This window comes from Oreochromis aureus, linkage group 6 (genome assembly GCF_013358895.1).
Source record: "Oreochromis aureus strain Israel breed Guangdong linkage group 6, ZZ_aureus, whole genome shotgun sequence".
NCBI classification, from domain to species: Eukaryota; Metazoa; Chordata; class Actinopteri; order Cichliformes; family Cichlidae; genus Oreochromis; species Oreochromis aureus.
The window spans coordinates 30,058,713-30,074,288 of NC_052947.1; the positions used below are offsets into that span (position 1 = coordinate 30,058,713).

General features: G+C 37.1%; 1 protein-coding gene across 6 annotated transcripts in view; it reads left to right on the plus strand.

Annotated features, from left to right (window-relative positions):
* The window catches only part of micu3a (mitochondrial calcium uptake family, member 3a), a 43,609-nt gene that overhangs the window by 15,004 nt on the left and 13,029 nt on the right, over positions 1 to 15,576 (plus strand). For 3 of the 6 annotated variants that reach the window (XM_031727437.2, XM_031727436.2, XM_031727440.2), the window contains exons 3-8: positions 1,100 to 1,131; positions 2,821 to 2,899; positions 7,632 to 7,679; positions 9,267 to 9,349; positions 11,520 to 11,591; positions 12,762 to 12,803. In XM_031727437.2, coding sequence (XP_031583297.1) covers positions 1,100 to 1,131; positions 2,821 to 2,899; positions 7,632 to 7,679; positions 9,267 to 9,349; positions 11,520 to 11,591; positions 12,762 to 12,803 — 356 coding nt within the window. The remainder of the gene's footprint in view (positions 1 to 1,099; positions 1,132 to 2,820; positions 2,900 to 7,631; positions 7,680 to 9,266; positions 9,350 to 11,519; positions 11,592 to 12,761; positions 12,804 to 15,576) is intronic. The other 3 variants (XM_031727438.2, XM_031727441.2, XM_031727439.2) reach the window with 1 other exon arrangement.

Genomic DNA, 15,576 nt, shown 5'->3' on the forward strand with positions numbered 1-15,576 from the left:
TAATTTATACTTCAAGAATTTAAGGTATAAATTAAATTTAAATTTAAGCAAGATTTGATTGGATACTTCAGCTTTTTGTTGTTGTTGTTTTTTAAACCCTTTGTTTTTATAATTTAATTGACAGTGAATACCTCATGTTTACTGATCCCTGTTTGGTATTTGATTTTAAATATTACAATTTCAGGTTTAATATTTCTATTACTTTACTTTGATAACCACATGAAGTGGCTATTTTGTTAATATTCATGTGTATTTTAAACTATGTCTTTCAGTGCCAGGTATACGATTTTTTGCCATCTCTTAAAAAACTTTAAAAAATATGGTTTTAAAACACATCTTTGCAATTTCTGTCGGCCCACTGTCATTCGTAACAGATTAGCCCCGGCTGGCTTCTTCAAAGCAGGTGGCTTTAAAGCTATTGTTTAGTCTGTGGTTAATGTTAGTCAGACACACACATTCCATTTGGTCTCATGTAGCCTTTCTCTTACCCTGCAAATATCTAATCTGGAGAATCATCTTAAAATTTTCCTGTACGACCACTGTTTCAAGTATCTCTTCACATGTGGAAGTTATCACAAACAAAAAGCTGCTATTTATTTCTTTAATGGATATATAATTGCGTTGCGTGCAAACTGTGCACCTGTATGTGTGTGTTTACATCTAGCCTTGGCTCGCTGACATACGATACAGCCGCACATGCCCTCTCGGCAGCTGACATCCTCGAATGGCCCCTTTGAAGTTGAATTAGATGAACTTTGTTGTATAAAACAGAACAAAAGTAGTATGTGCTTTTACAGGGACATTCCACATACTACAAAGACAAGCACAGGGCACTTGAGATGGTACAAATGGGCCTGTGATGATGACAGTGTATATAAAATTAGTGTGTGTGTGTGTGTGTGTGTGTGTGTGTGTGTGTGTGTGTGTGTGTGTGTGTGTGTGTGTGTGTGTGTGTGTGTGTGTGTGTGTGTTGTGACTGTACCTGGCACATTAAGACCCATTTCTAGATCACACAGATGCTATCTGACTGAGCCCACCCAAACTCTCTTCTCCTCTTTCCCTTCTTCTTCTCTTCTCTTTTGTCTCGCTTCCCTGGCAGGCAAGAGGCCCTGGAGGTCCCTGACAAAACAGGTGGGAAACACACTCTAACTGTTTTTCGTGCTCCTCTATATTGCAGACAGACATCTGTTGCATGTTACATCTAAATCTGTATACACTGCAAAGTTTTAAACCTATTTTCCTGGTATTTGTCATGAGTTTCTACATACCACTGTCATGATTCCACATATGTATGTATTGCAGATTTTCTCTAAGTTCAGCAATAATCAGGTTTACTAATTAAAAATCCAAATGTAAACATGTAAGGGCATTAAAAGAAATACTGCAAAATACTGAGGCTCTGAAAATTTCATGCAGCACAAATAGCGTCCTTAGCTTTATTTAAACTGTAGATCAGGGGTGCCCAATCCCAGTCCTCGAGAGCTACTGTCCTGCAGCTTTTAGATGCATCCCTACTCCAACACAGCTGAATCAAATAGTTGGATTACCAATTCGGCATGCCATCAAGTCTGGCAAAGGCCTGATAACGAGCCATTCATTTGATTCAGGTGTGCTGGAACAAGGACACATCTAAAAGCTGCAGGGCAGTAGCTCTCGAGGACTGGGATTGGGCACCCCTGCTGTAGATCATACCATTGAAAGTGAAAATACAGGATATCGCCACATCAGTGCTCACCTGGTTGAAATCTCAGTATACTCTTAAAGGTACCCTGTGCAGTTTTCATGTTGACACAGTTGTTATGACCCTCCCAGACTCATGAAAGCTATGGCGTGCTGTTTGGCTGGCATTGGACAATCGTCAGTTAATGCAGGTCTCCTGTGTCTGTGGCTATAAAAGCTGGCCCAGGTGAACCACTCAGTCTCTCTCTTCCACTCCAACTGGCATCAACTTATTAGGGATCTTTGTGTCTTGGTTAGGTTATGTATAATAAATTATTTTATATCTAAGTAAACTTATTGTGTGAAATCCTTCTTTCTCACCTACTTTGAGCCAGTTTGTGACACAGTTTACATTAAGTTTTATTCATATAAACCGTATATAAAATCAGCGGCTTTTTAAAAGTCTTGAGTTGAAGGGTTTCATTATCATTATCCTAATTTTTTAAATTTGATAACATCAATCAAATCTGAAAGGGAACCTGAGGATGCTACACATGCCCATAATACAGCATCTTATTAATAACAAGATGGCTACACTCTGAAGCATAACTTGTTTTATCTTCTGTTTAATATGAACTCAGACCACAGTTTACAAAAATTGCTGTCCATAAAATAGATTTTGAAAAGGATTTGAACATTTAAACAGCGATTTTAGACACAAGTACTTTTTACATTCTTGTTTAGTGTTGTACCTTTTTTTCAAGAATCTATAAGGAAATTCTTGTGCTGCTGGTGTGTGAAATCTAAGAAAAACTCAGACTCCACTCAAACCCTAATTCACAGCACCACAAATGGTCAAAACCTCCACAGGCTACTTTTGGTACTCTATTTTTTCTCTTCTTTTTGTCTTAAAAGCAGTCTTTGTGTCAATTTAAAAAAAATGCATACATTCCTTTCTATACAAGACATATAAAATAACACATTAATAATAATACTAAAATAGTTGGCCTGCCAAGGTTTTTTTTTCTTCTTTTTTTCACGGCATGCTAACCTTTCCTGTTTGCTCTGGATTGGTGGGTGTAAAAGTTGAAGTTTGAAGTTAGAGGTTTGTGTTTTTAGAGTTTATCTTACATTTTTATTGTGTTTGTATGTGTCTGTAAGGAGCTGGAGAAGATCCTATCAGACACTCCTCCCGTGTGGAGAGGATCCTCCAAACTATTTCGCAACCTGAGAGAACGAGGTCAGAGAGAGTACACACACACGCACACACACGCACGCACGCACGCACACACACACACGCACACACACACACACGCACACACACAAAACAGAAGCAAAATAGCTTTTCACTAAATGAAAAAAGGAGCACACATGCACTGTGCACAAAACCCATGGACACTGTTTTCTCTTTTAATTGTTATCAGAGCACATAAGTAGGAGTGTAAGAGTCAGATAATAACAAGGTCAGTGAATGTCAGTCAAATAGGACTCGGTTTATATGATGAATAAACACAGTAAAATATTTAAGTTTCTTCAGCTTTCAAGTTGTTAAAGATGATTTAAAATACTGAACAATTGTTTGCTGATACACTGACAGAGAATTTAATGTTGTAAAAAACGTGACTGTCATTTTAAGACAATATGTATCTATAACGTCCATACTGTATGTCTGTTCCCTGACTTCTCGTAGATGCTTTAATCAATCTGAATGAAACTTTATAAACTGCCTAAAGCACCAGGATTATCATTTATTTAGCTTTTGGAAATAATTTTTAAAACACTCAAAATAATTGAGTGCTAAATATAATACTTTGTCCTTTTATAAGTCATATATATTATGTGTAGTAACTAATATCAAAACAAATTGTGACATTACATGCACATTGTGTATGTGTACACTGTTTGGAAATACATTTTGGTAATAAAATTTTTAGTGCATATGTGTAAATAATTGTTCGTCAAACAGTGACACTAATAGTGCCTGTAATTGATTGCCTTGTCTTGATTGCCTGCAAAGAAGAAAAATAGATAAAAGTATTTATTATTCATTTGTGTGGTGTTTATGAACAGCTATTTATGCCATATGACTGCATACAAAGATATTAATGAAGATAAAGAGAATAACATGATGAGTTAGCATATACGTATGTGTTTTAGGACATGAGCAAAGAAATCTAAGAGGTATTCTTATATCATATTATATTTTTAAGGTGATACACCTGCATGACTGTCAGGGTTCTTACATTATTATACAGTAACTGCCAGGACAGACCTAACTGTGCTTTTGTGCACATTTCCCAGTGCTTGGCTCTCAGTGTGTGATTAAATCATACTTGTGAGTTGTGTGTCACTGTAGGGGTCTCTAATCCAGGTTTGTGCCATGCTGTTACTCCATACAGCTGAACAACCTGCTGGAAACCTCCTCTCCTCTCCTCTTCTCTCCTCTCCTCTCCTCTCCTCTCCTCTCCTCTCCTCTCCTCTCCTCTCCTCTCCTCTCCTCTCCTCTCCTCTCCTCTACAATTTATGCAACACTAAAAGATAGAGAAAAGCTCACCCTAATTAAGCATTTGCCTCAGGAGTATGTAACAGAGGAATAACACAGTCTGGGACTGATTCCCTGTAGTGATAATTACACAGATACACAGATATACACACACTGGGAGATGCTAAATATAGCGAACCATGTGTGATGCATCCCCTCTCTTCCTCTACCATAATAACAGAGGTATATTCTTAAGCTTGTAACATTTGAGTGTGTTTGATTTAGTCTACAGGGACAAGTAGCCAAGAGGGTGGTCTGTTTCCTTTTTTCATCAGAGAGATGGGGAAAAAAAAAGAATAGAGTAGGAAAATCAAATCAGGGAGTGAAAAGGAGATTTAAAAGGAGAGTGGGAGAAATCTAAGAAACAGATGGAGTGTAAAAGATGGGCTATAAAAGACAAACAGGCAAAGTAGACAGAGAAATGAATATGGTAAGAGAGGAAAAAGAGAAAGTTTGTAAACAGAAACCTCAGGGTAATCTATGGTTATTGTACTTTAACCATTCAGGCCTGGTGGAGCACTACTGAGACCACACACACCATCAAGATTTAACAGGGCTGATTTTTTCATTCACATACAGTGCCATGTAAAACATTCTTGATTTCCAAGTTTGTTTGTTTTTTACATATTTCTCATACTTAAATGTTTCAGAACATCAAACAAATTTACATGTTAGACAAAGATAACCTGAGTAAATACAAGCTTGCGGCTGTAAGAGGCGCTCAGAGCAGAGGCTCCAGCCGTCCATTCCAATACAAACACATCAAAGTATGACTGATAATTCAACGATAAAATAGCTTCATGTTGTGGCCATCACATAGTGTTTTCCAAAGTGATTCAGGATCTGAAAGGGAACAGATTTAACGTACATAAAGCTTTTTTCGGTTTATTTTCATTTCACGCGTAAAACACATTTATAGATTCATTCCAACCTGCTCTCATTCCCATACCGACAATTTGTCACAGTTGTCGGTATTTTACGCGTCGGGATGAGAACGTGTTGCAAAAAGCAGCACATCATGCCAGGATATAAAGAAACAGCCGAGAAACAAAGTCACTGACATCTATCAGTCTGGATTACAAACGGTCACAAAACTACTGCATATGTTACCTAGATTTCACAAAATTCATACTACTTTTTTTTAATTCAGGTGCTTTCAGTCCCATTCCCACAGGTGTATAAAATACATGGCCTTGCATGCATTTGTAAAAGAATGAGTCCTTCTACAGCGCTCACTGAACTCAAATAGTAAATAGTCAGATGTCACTGTTGCAACAAGTCAGTCCATTAAATTTAATTCCTATATATTCCACAATCAGCTGTAAGTGGTTTTACTACAAAGTGGAGGGATTTAGTAACCATAGAAACTCAGCCATGAAGTGGCAGACCCCATAAAGTTATATAGCGGGGGTCACCGAGTGCTGAGGTACATAATGTGTAAAGCTCCAAAACTCCTCTGACATTAACATCAGCACACAACCTGTTCTCAGGGAACTTCATGACATGGGTTTTCAATGGCTGAACAGCTCCTGCAGGTGTGATGTGTACGTGGCCCAGTAAAGTTGAAATTGTCGTAATGTCTTTGGATTTCTGCGCTCGATGGAGTTGAAAATCAGACAAAGACTCAAACTGTTCACTGTGTTAATGTCAGAACACACTACATTAATTCATTATTGATTAATTGATTATCAGTTATTTATGGGTACCACAGTATGGGCAATGGATTACTGTGCTTTAGAAAAATTGATTGTGTTAGTATGCAGTAACATGCTGGGTATGTATATCGCAGATTTAACACAATGTTAATCCATGTTTCCATCTGTCACACACAGCAGCTGAGTAAATATTCCTTTCATAGCACCGGTAAAAAGCATTTGTGTTAACTGGGAATGCCTTTTTGGCTTTTGACTTTCTGACTTTGATAAAGTAAGTGAAGTGCCACACATTGGATAATTAAATCAAAACAATATTTTAGACGGCAGTGAAAATATAACTGGAAATATAGTTAAAGCAGTAAAGACTCACTGCAGTCATTTGCATTGCCTGTATGCAACATGGAACATTGTTACCTGTGCCTAATATGTTAATACTCATGTGACACATTCATGTTTTCCATTTAAAACGGTCTATTAGTATTACTGTAATGTCATCACGGTTCACGGTTGATTACATGTACTTAACTAACCCTTATATTTTTCTTTAGTTGACCTGCACAACAAACACAAAATTTAGATCTTCTTGGGCTTCTTAATATATGCTATTCTAGTGAGTCCATAGCAGATGACCATAATAGAGAAACGTGCTTTAGGATTAACATGTGCATTGATATAGACTTGTAAAGTTAAATCAATTTCTCTGGAGGTAAATATCAGGGTTTTTTGAGTTAATTAAATTTCTTGGGGCTGATTCAAACCATCAGATTTGTTATTATTGGATTATAATGGACTCTTAACATCTTTAACCAACTGACAATTAAAAGAAAAGGAAGGCAAAATCAAGACCCAGCAGGTCTCAGATGTTGCAGTAAACGTTTTGATTTCAGTGACTTCTTGAAATCTTTTCATCATTTCCAAGAAAGCTTTATGCTCAACACCGGCACAAACATATGGAGGATAATGTTAATGTTAAAACTATTGGAGAGGACATATAATGCCTGTTTACAGCCCTTTCCATCATGATTAAATATCACCTTGAGATCAGTATTAATCCCTCCTCTTATTCTGTGGTATATCACTGAAAGCATGGGAGCATAAACATACAACAGACTGTATTATAGAAACCTGAGTAGCTTCAATTTTGTATGCTCTAGTCTATGCAGAGCTCAGGCTACATGGGGGAAAAAGACTTCAGTTCCAAACCAGCTCCTCTACACAAAGCAGTCAAGCATCAGCAAAACACAAGGCTCACACTGACTTTAACTGGTGTCGTGTTCACCCTCACACACACTCATGCATACATACACACAAATGGGGGAGCAGTCTCCCGTAACACTCAAGCGAACCACCCTGAACTATCTGAACGATCAGACAGAAAGCGAAAAAAGAGGGAGAGAGAGCGTAGATGGAGCTGCAAAGATTCCTAAATGCGCCTGAGGCAAGAAAGGATCACCTCCTGAAACATTTTTCACTTGCTTATCCAAACACAAGACACATACACACACAGACACACACTAGCCTGTGTCTTTACTTTGGACACTTGGGGTGTAGAAAAAGAATCGGTGTGTGGCCAAATGGCCGCTGGCAGCTCCGCTTTGAGAAGACACATTTTAAGATGCTATCTCCATGAAAGGAAGGATTATGTGTGTTAGTGTGTATGTCTTTGTGTGAGGCCCACAGTCTTTGAACATCTGTAAACATTGTGTATGTGTGTGTGTGTGTGAGTTTGAATTTGACCTCTTCCTTAACTCTCTCTGTCTTGATCTCATTACCAGGCATCATCTCATACACAGAGTACCTGTTCCTGCTCTGCATCTTGACAAGTGAGTCAATTCAGTTTGCACGCATTCTCCTTTCACTTAAACTCATCTGCACCTTTTTATCATATCTCTTTCACCCAGTTGTTGCTTGCATTATTATATTCTTATTTTTAGAAAAATTACGTGAGAAAGTGAAGTGCGCTAAGTACATATAGAAATTTAAAAAAAACTTTGATCTCACAAATGCTGGGGGTTTCCCCTTCACCTTGGGGCAAGACAAAAAGAGACAGAGACAGACCAAAGATGAAAAAAATGTAAATGTAAAGAAAATTGCAAGAACATTTCTTTTCAAAAGATAAAGAAAAGTAATAGATAAATTTCTTTAAGAAAAGAAAAAAAAGAAAGTGGCTATAAAATTCCAAAAAGTTTATTCTTTTCATCTGGAAGCAACAATTTTAGTGCTTTCATCACTCATCCAAGTGACCCAGTCTCTCCCTAACCTTACAAACAGTCCAGCTGCATAACGATTGAAAGTAGCGCCACTGCATAACAATGAGCGATGAGATCAGTTTCATAATGGTTGATATGCAAATTGGCGTGACCGTTAATCAGTAGCTTGTTGCACTCTTCACAGACAATGACTGCAATCACATCACTGTAAGATGGTTAAAGGCCTCCTCAATTCCAACATTGTCATTCCCTTTTCACATAAATGTCCTCCTTGGCTCCTTGATCATACCAGCTTTCCTCCCTGTCCAGGCTGTGCACGTCTTTGTAATTGAAAGCGTGACCATTGGCCCGTGTGTCTGTGGACTAAAGAGTCAAGGCCAGAGGACGAGGCTCTTCTGTGTTGCGCCGTCCACTTAGCCAGAGGTTGTTTGGTGTCCCCAGTGTATAATTTACAGCCATCCTCTTGACATTTAAGAGTGTACACTGTATTGCTCTGATGCTTGGGGGTGGGCCAGTTACTGGCATAGCATGTTTTAGGGTGTTTTACAAATATGGATCTCAGCTGTACTGACACATAGGGGATCAAGAAAATTTGTTTCTTTTAATGATTTTTCCACCAATTTTATTATAATTCAACCTAAATAGATGAGGGATGAAGTTATAGTGAATAAAAATAAGCATACTTGATCTTAACTGCTCAGTTTATGCTTGCAAGGGGCTGTAGTTTGTCCTTGCTGCCACAGGGCGAACGGCAGGGCACACTCCAAAACCAAAAACCATAAGAACATAATTAAAATTACATTTTACTCCATCTCTTAGACCTATGACCAGCATGTGAAATTAGTTTAAATAGAAATTACCCTCCTTTTTTTTTTTTTTTTTTTTTTTACATCCATGCTTCCTTGTTTGGCCTTAAAAATGGTTGAATACATAAAATAAAATGTCAAATTGAAAGGTCAGTCTGTAGCAAACATATTTGTTCTGCTATTGTTTTTTTAAAAAATAAATTTAACCTGGTCTAACGCGTTAATGTATTCTTTGGATAAGCAACTGTGTTTGAAACTGTGGCTTCATTTAAGTCATTCTCCCTCCTATCCACGCTTTGAGACACTTTTTCCACTTACTATTTATGGATTTCAAATTGCCTTTAACAAACACATGCACACACTCACCCTATGTGTTCTCTTCTCTGTTCCCCAGAGCCTCATGCTGGCTTTAAGATTGCTTTCAATATGTTTGATGCAGACGGCAACCAGATGGTGGATAAGAGGGAGTTCCTAGTGGTGAGTTGCAGATAGTGGGAGAAAACCTGAATTTACATATTAATATTAACCCTTTTTGTTACTCCTTTTACTAAAAAGCAGTGTTAAAGAATAGCTTTAGTATTAAATAACAATCCATGATTTTAGAGTGGACAAAAGACAAAACCTTACTTTTGAAAATCTAATTTTGACTTGTACCTTGTACCATGGTACCATGGTGTTTTATTGTAGTTTATTAAATTACTAAAATTAAAGAGGCCCTATTTTGCTCATTTTCAAGTCAATATTTTAATTCTTGTACTCTTCTAGTACAAATATCTTTATGTGATTTACAGGAAAAAGGATACTAAACCTTATACATCAAATGACAGGCTTTAGTGCAGACCCTCAGTTCATCCAGTGTCAGCCTCAGACTCATGATGTCTGGTTTTACCAAAAATCCTCATTTTGGAGCTTTAAAAATAAGATTGCACAAATCAGTCCAATGAACATAACAGTGTTTATGAACTGTCAAACCAGGCATAGTAGAAACTCTTGAATTGTCATAGATCACATTTATAGATCAAATGTCTGTATGTCAAATCTTGTCTACCTTACATTACTAAAATGATTCCTTACCCACTGTGACTTGGGCTGTTACAGTACTACAATTTCAAGCTCAATACTGATAAATTTAATACCTGATACTTTACCATTTTGGACATCACAGGTCAAACCCCACCAAAAAAGACATAAAGATTATTTGATTTTCTGTGGTAGTGCTGTGCTTCTAGTGACTTGGCTCCACATTTTTGTTGCTAATCAAGTAGAGTTGGTAAGGTAGGCTGCCCTAGTTGACGATAGACTTTTCCCAGCTTCTGTCTGGGACTTTCAAAGAGATTTAACAGTTTTTAGATACAAATAATTGTGCTCTCTGGTTAAATTAACATCACCATGTTACAGATGGGCAAGATTGAGAACATTTGCTACTACTGTTAACTACCTTATTGAAAACTTAACAGACTGACAGCTTGGAATTAATCTTGATTCTCAGCATGTTACATTACGTTTGTAGACTCAGTAAATCATTTCAGAATTTGGAATAATGCTTGGTCATGTTTCAGCTTTATCTGCCTGTAAGACTGTTCCTCAAGTCTCATGCAACCATCCTTGCGCTCTCAAACAATACATTCACAGCTTGCATCATTTACAGAAGTCTTTTCCCTATTAAAGTGTCTCCATCATTGGTCACCATTGTAGTACCCTAATTGAATATACTATTATATACCTTTATTCCCAAAGCCTTGAGCTTTAACTATATTTTAACGTTTAAAGCTTTTAAAAAGGTTGACTTTGAATTTGCATCTTCTAAAGGCAGCTTATTACAAAGCTGAGAAGACTAACTGTAGGATTTCTTGAGGGCTACACATGTGTTTCTTTCCCTGTGGGATAGAACTGACACGTTTTCAAGTGAAAACACCGCTGCAGGCATGAAGGGATCAGAATCTGTGAAGGTTGGTGGGAGTGGGATGGCACATCAGCAGGAGGGAGTGGTAATGATTTAAAATCCTGTGGGAGCAGGCAGGTGTGGGACAAAAAAAGATTTTCCACAGTGAGGGTTTAGATACAGATTTTTCTGTTTTACATATGATATTAGTTGCCAGAGTAATTAAATATTTTATTGATTTAAATGGAAATTGAACAATACCAGTGACTGTTGTTGTCTTTTATGATCATATGCTCTTAGAGAGCGTTTATGTATCTGTATTTGTGTAGATATCAGGTTGCTGTGTTTGTGGTTGTGCATTTTTTATTTAACTCTTAATTAATTACAACATTTTTATTACAAATCTCATTATTTTACTTCAAAGAAATTAGTATTTTAATTTAAATTTAAATAAGTAAGTATATAATGACTTACACAGCCACTTACCCGACACTGTTTGTAGTGCAGAAGCAGTTTTTTTTCATATTGGATTCAGCATTGATTTTCCCTTTAATAACACATATGCATAAATATAAATCACTTCCAGAGTGAAACCTGAATACTCTTAATCATGTTGCCAAAAGACCATTACCTGAATGACATCATAGATGTGCTTGAAAGAGTGAATGACCTTGTTTGAACTCATTTGAGCATTTCATTTTTTAACAGCGTTTTAGATCTGACTTTGAATTCTCAATGAGCTCCTCGTCTTTTCTCTCATTACAGCTTCAGGAGATTTTTAGGAAGAAAAATGAGAAGAAAGGAAGGAAAGGAGATGCTGAGAAGTCCGCGCAGTTGGTAAGGAAGATGGTAGCGGGGTGTGGGGGTGTATGCTCAGACAAGCATGGATGCTACTGCTAATTAACCTTAATGCTGGCAACAGTGAACCAACCATGAATAGTCTATGTGGACGTGGACTTCATAAATGCTTCTGTTGTTAGTGGGGTAAATTTAAAAGACAGGTTAACATTAATGTAAAGTTACTTTACATTTTAATATATCCATGAGTGTAAACTGTCACAACACCTCTTACCATTTAGTTAAGGTTGCTGACAGAAGTGCTGTGTCACGCTGCGCACATGGATGTGTTAAAAACAATCATGATCATCAAAGTTAAATGTCATTTGTGTTCATGCAGGTGTGAAACTAAACCTTTCATGTAACTAATTTGGAGTGCATGCTGCCTCATAGAAACTGTTTGGTATCTCTGTGACAGTTATCCCTGCTGTGGACTTATATTTGATATATATATTTGATAGAAAATGTGTCTTTCTCAGCACTTTCTGCGATTGAGTTTTAGAAATAACACCAAGCACCTTGCCTCACTGCTCTCTTTGTGTCAGAGTGTATGCAACTTGATAACTATTAAAGAGAGCAGGTTTTGATGAATCAGTATTAACTTGTCACTTCCCACATATGTGTTGTGCTATACACAGATTAATTAAGGTAACTTACAAACAGATAAGCCATTAGGTAGCTTGTGCATTAGTTATAGTAAAATCTTCTCAAGGTAAGTTTTTCATGACATATTTTGCAGAAAATTTATGTAAAGGCTTCTTATTAAAAGCTTCCTGTTGCTACTTATCTATATTTATTGATTTTGAAGGCAGTAAATCTTTCAAACCCAAGTTTACTAACAACCTGTGTAAATGTGTAAGCAAATGAGAGATAGAGATTTGTTGATCTAAGCATTGGGTATCTTACAGAACAGTCCTGGTTGTGCTGTTGGCTCACAGGAAATACTGTCACTGAAAAATGAAGGATATGTTTCCCACATAACTTATCTCTTGAAAGTACATGCTTGGTGTTAGGCACAGTGTGTATTCTAAAATGTAATCATAGATGTGTTGAAAATGGCACATCCTCTTTCCTTGCATGTACTAACATGTCTTTTACCTTCTCTCCTCCTCTCTGACTGCATGCTCTGTCCTCTTCTTTCTCTTCCTCATGTCTCTCTCTGTGTGTTAGAGTATGCAGCTGTATGGATATCAGGTTGCCCCCATGAACAGCGTAGGTATCCACATGGCATAGTCTCGTTTTCTGCTTTTTAGATAGATAAAGATATTTATGGAGCAGAGAATAGGCTGTTTTTATTAGCTGGGTCAGTTCAACAGCTTTATTGTTTAGCAATCAGTCAGAGGAGAAACCTAATAGTAACAAAAAGCTTAAGTTTTGTGAAACCATTTGAGAATATGTTGAACTTTACCTGTGTGGAATTATATTTGTGTCAATAATAATGCAAAATAAAACCTAATCATGGGCAAATATTTAAATTGAACACCGTAAACTGAACCTGTCAATCACCGAGGTTGTGAGGTCACTTTCAAAGTGACCTTTTTCCTTTGGGCTCTGGCCTCCAAACTGTCAAAAATCAGAATCATTCGAGCGAGCAGAATTCAGCTTCGAGAGCAGAGGCGGCCATGACAGCGTGAATCTGCTGCAATGATTACCAAGAAGGCGTTTTCCCATTTCCGATGAATATTTTTGGGCTGCTGAGTGGAAATGAATAGCTGAAAAAATAGAAATTATTTGGCTGTGACTGTGTTCTGGCTCACCTGCCACTTGTGACACATATATTTTTCCATACATCTGAACTGTTTCTCAGTCACTAAAACATTTGCTTTGCAGTTTGTGTGTCACCATGCCTTTTAGATACAATTATTAAGTTTAATGTGAAAAAATAGGTGAGAAGAGTTATATCAATCATTTTTGTTCATTAAATATAAGGACACACCAACCCTGCCAAGTTTAAATTAATATAGATTACCAGGACCTTTAAATTTCACACATTAAATCACATATTAATGGCCTTTATTTTGCATTCACTTTAAACATTCCATATAATATATATATGCAGCAGATTTTTTTAATACACTAAAAACCTTAATATCAGGTCTGTCATTCCCTTCTGCTCCTGATGATGGAAAAAGCCTTAAATTTGACCCAGTCCACCTGATCCTCTGTTATCAGTGAAATGAACTCTGTAAGCTACTTTAAAGGATGAATGTAAGAGAAAGAGAGAGGGAGAAGGGAAAAATTCAAGAAAGGTTGCCCATCTGTCAAGTCAGCTGATTGATTGATTGAGGGATGATTAATGGACAGAGAAAGAAAAGAGTAATACATTTAAGGGGTCAGGAGAGATGAACTCTTACAAAAAGAGAGCGATGTAATTTAAAATGACCTGAGACCCTGTAGAGCTCTGAAGACAATCAGACTCCATTTTAGTCCTTTTTAGGACACGTGCTGTATTTTTTGGCATTGTTGTTTGTTCCTGATGGGGGAAGTTTGTTAATACAAAGATATAGAAGGAGATTTTTTAGGGAAGGAAGCCAAGGGTACATACAAAAATATGTTTCTATTGTCTGAACAAAATCATATTTACATAAAGAACACAAAGAGGTTGAATTTGTCTGTTGAGCCTTATGGGATCGAAAATTAAACAGATTTTTACCTCTCAAGGATGAATATTTCTTATTTACCAACCCTGTGCAAAATGCTGATAGATTTGACTTATTAATTGTATATAACCTGATGCGCTCTACAATTATTAAGGGAACAATGATTAGGAAATAGTTGGAGATTGGGTATTGGGTATCAATGATGATGACTAAAACTGCTGAAGCTGCTGTATAAAATTTTGCATATTAATGAATAATAATTGCGTGTGACATTTCTGAAATGCTTTATATTATGGTTTAAATATTTAAATAATTAATTATACTTAAATTCTATATGTTTTTTTTCCTGGATTGTACTAGAAAAGATTTGCATAATTCGCAGTTCGAGATAATCCTTACTTCTGTTATTCTTGATGCAGCCCCTCAGTTCATCCACTAAACCAGAAAAGCAAATTAAGCTCAAAAGCCACCATCCTTTTAATACAGCTTTCTTTTAATTGGCTGTCCATTGCAAACAAAAAATATGAACAGCACGTGGGCGGTGCTGCTGTGATCACAGCCAGAGAGATGTACTTTAGATGACCATATTAAGGACATTGCCTCTCTTTTAGCCATAAAAGCAGGAAGAAATGTTTAAAACTGAATGTTTTCTGAGCTTTTCGTTCACAGAGATCACCCAGACCTCGTTATTTGAAACGTTGGACATTTAATATAGTTCCATTTTATCACTTTCAAGTGCTTTTTTTGTCCCTAGTGTCTGTTGAGATATAATGACAATGACTGTAGCTGTCTGTTATGAGTCCTAATTTATATGTGGAGTGGAAACGGCCTGCAGTGTAGTGAAAATCAGCAGTGTGCTGTCAGAAACCATACTCTACCAGCCACTGCTCTCTCTTGCTCTCTCTCTCTCATGCTGTCTCACATACAGACAGACACACATATGCACTCCTCCTGTCACTGCTGTGATGGATAGCCGCATTGTCGCAGTGAAGTTAAGAGCATTGCAGGGTCATGTTAAAATGGCTGCTGTTGCTTACTCCCTGGAGAGAGAGACGAGGTGGGTGGTCAGAAGCTCAGCACCGTGGTCAGCCTTTATTAAGGTAGAATAACGTTTGTTAACAGAACCAACTGTTGCTATAGAACTGCCTGAAGTATTTATTTAATAAAGACAATGTCCTATAGGGTGACATCTTCATACACTTCTTCTTTAAAAAGTTTTTTTTTACTTGTGTTTGTTGCTGAGTCAGCAGCATGAGCGAGTTATAGCTTCAGTGATTTAAACAGAATAGCACATCCATCATCATTCTGATGATTCCCTGTTGGTAGTATCCTTTACTTTATCTCTAATGTAAACCTAGCTGCAGAGAAACTAGCTATTTTGTGTA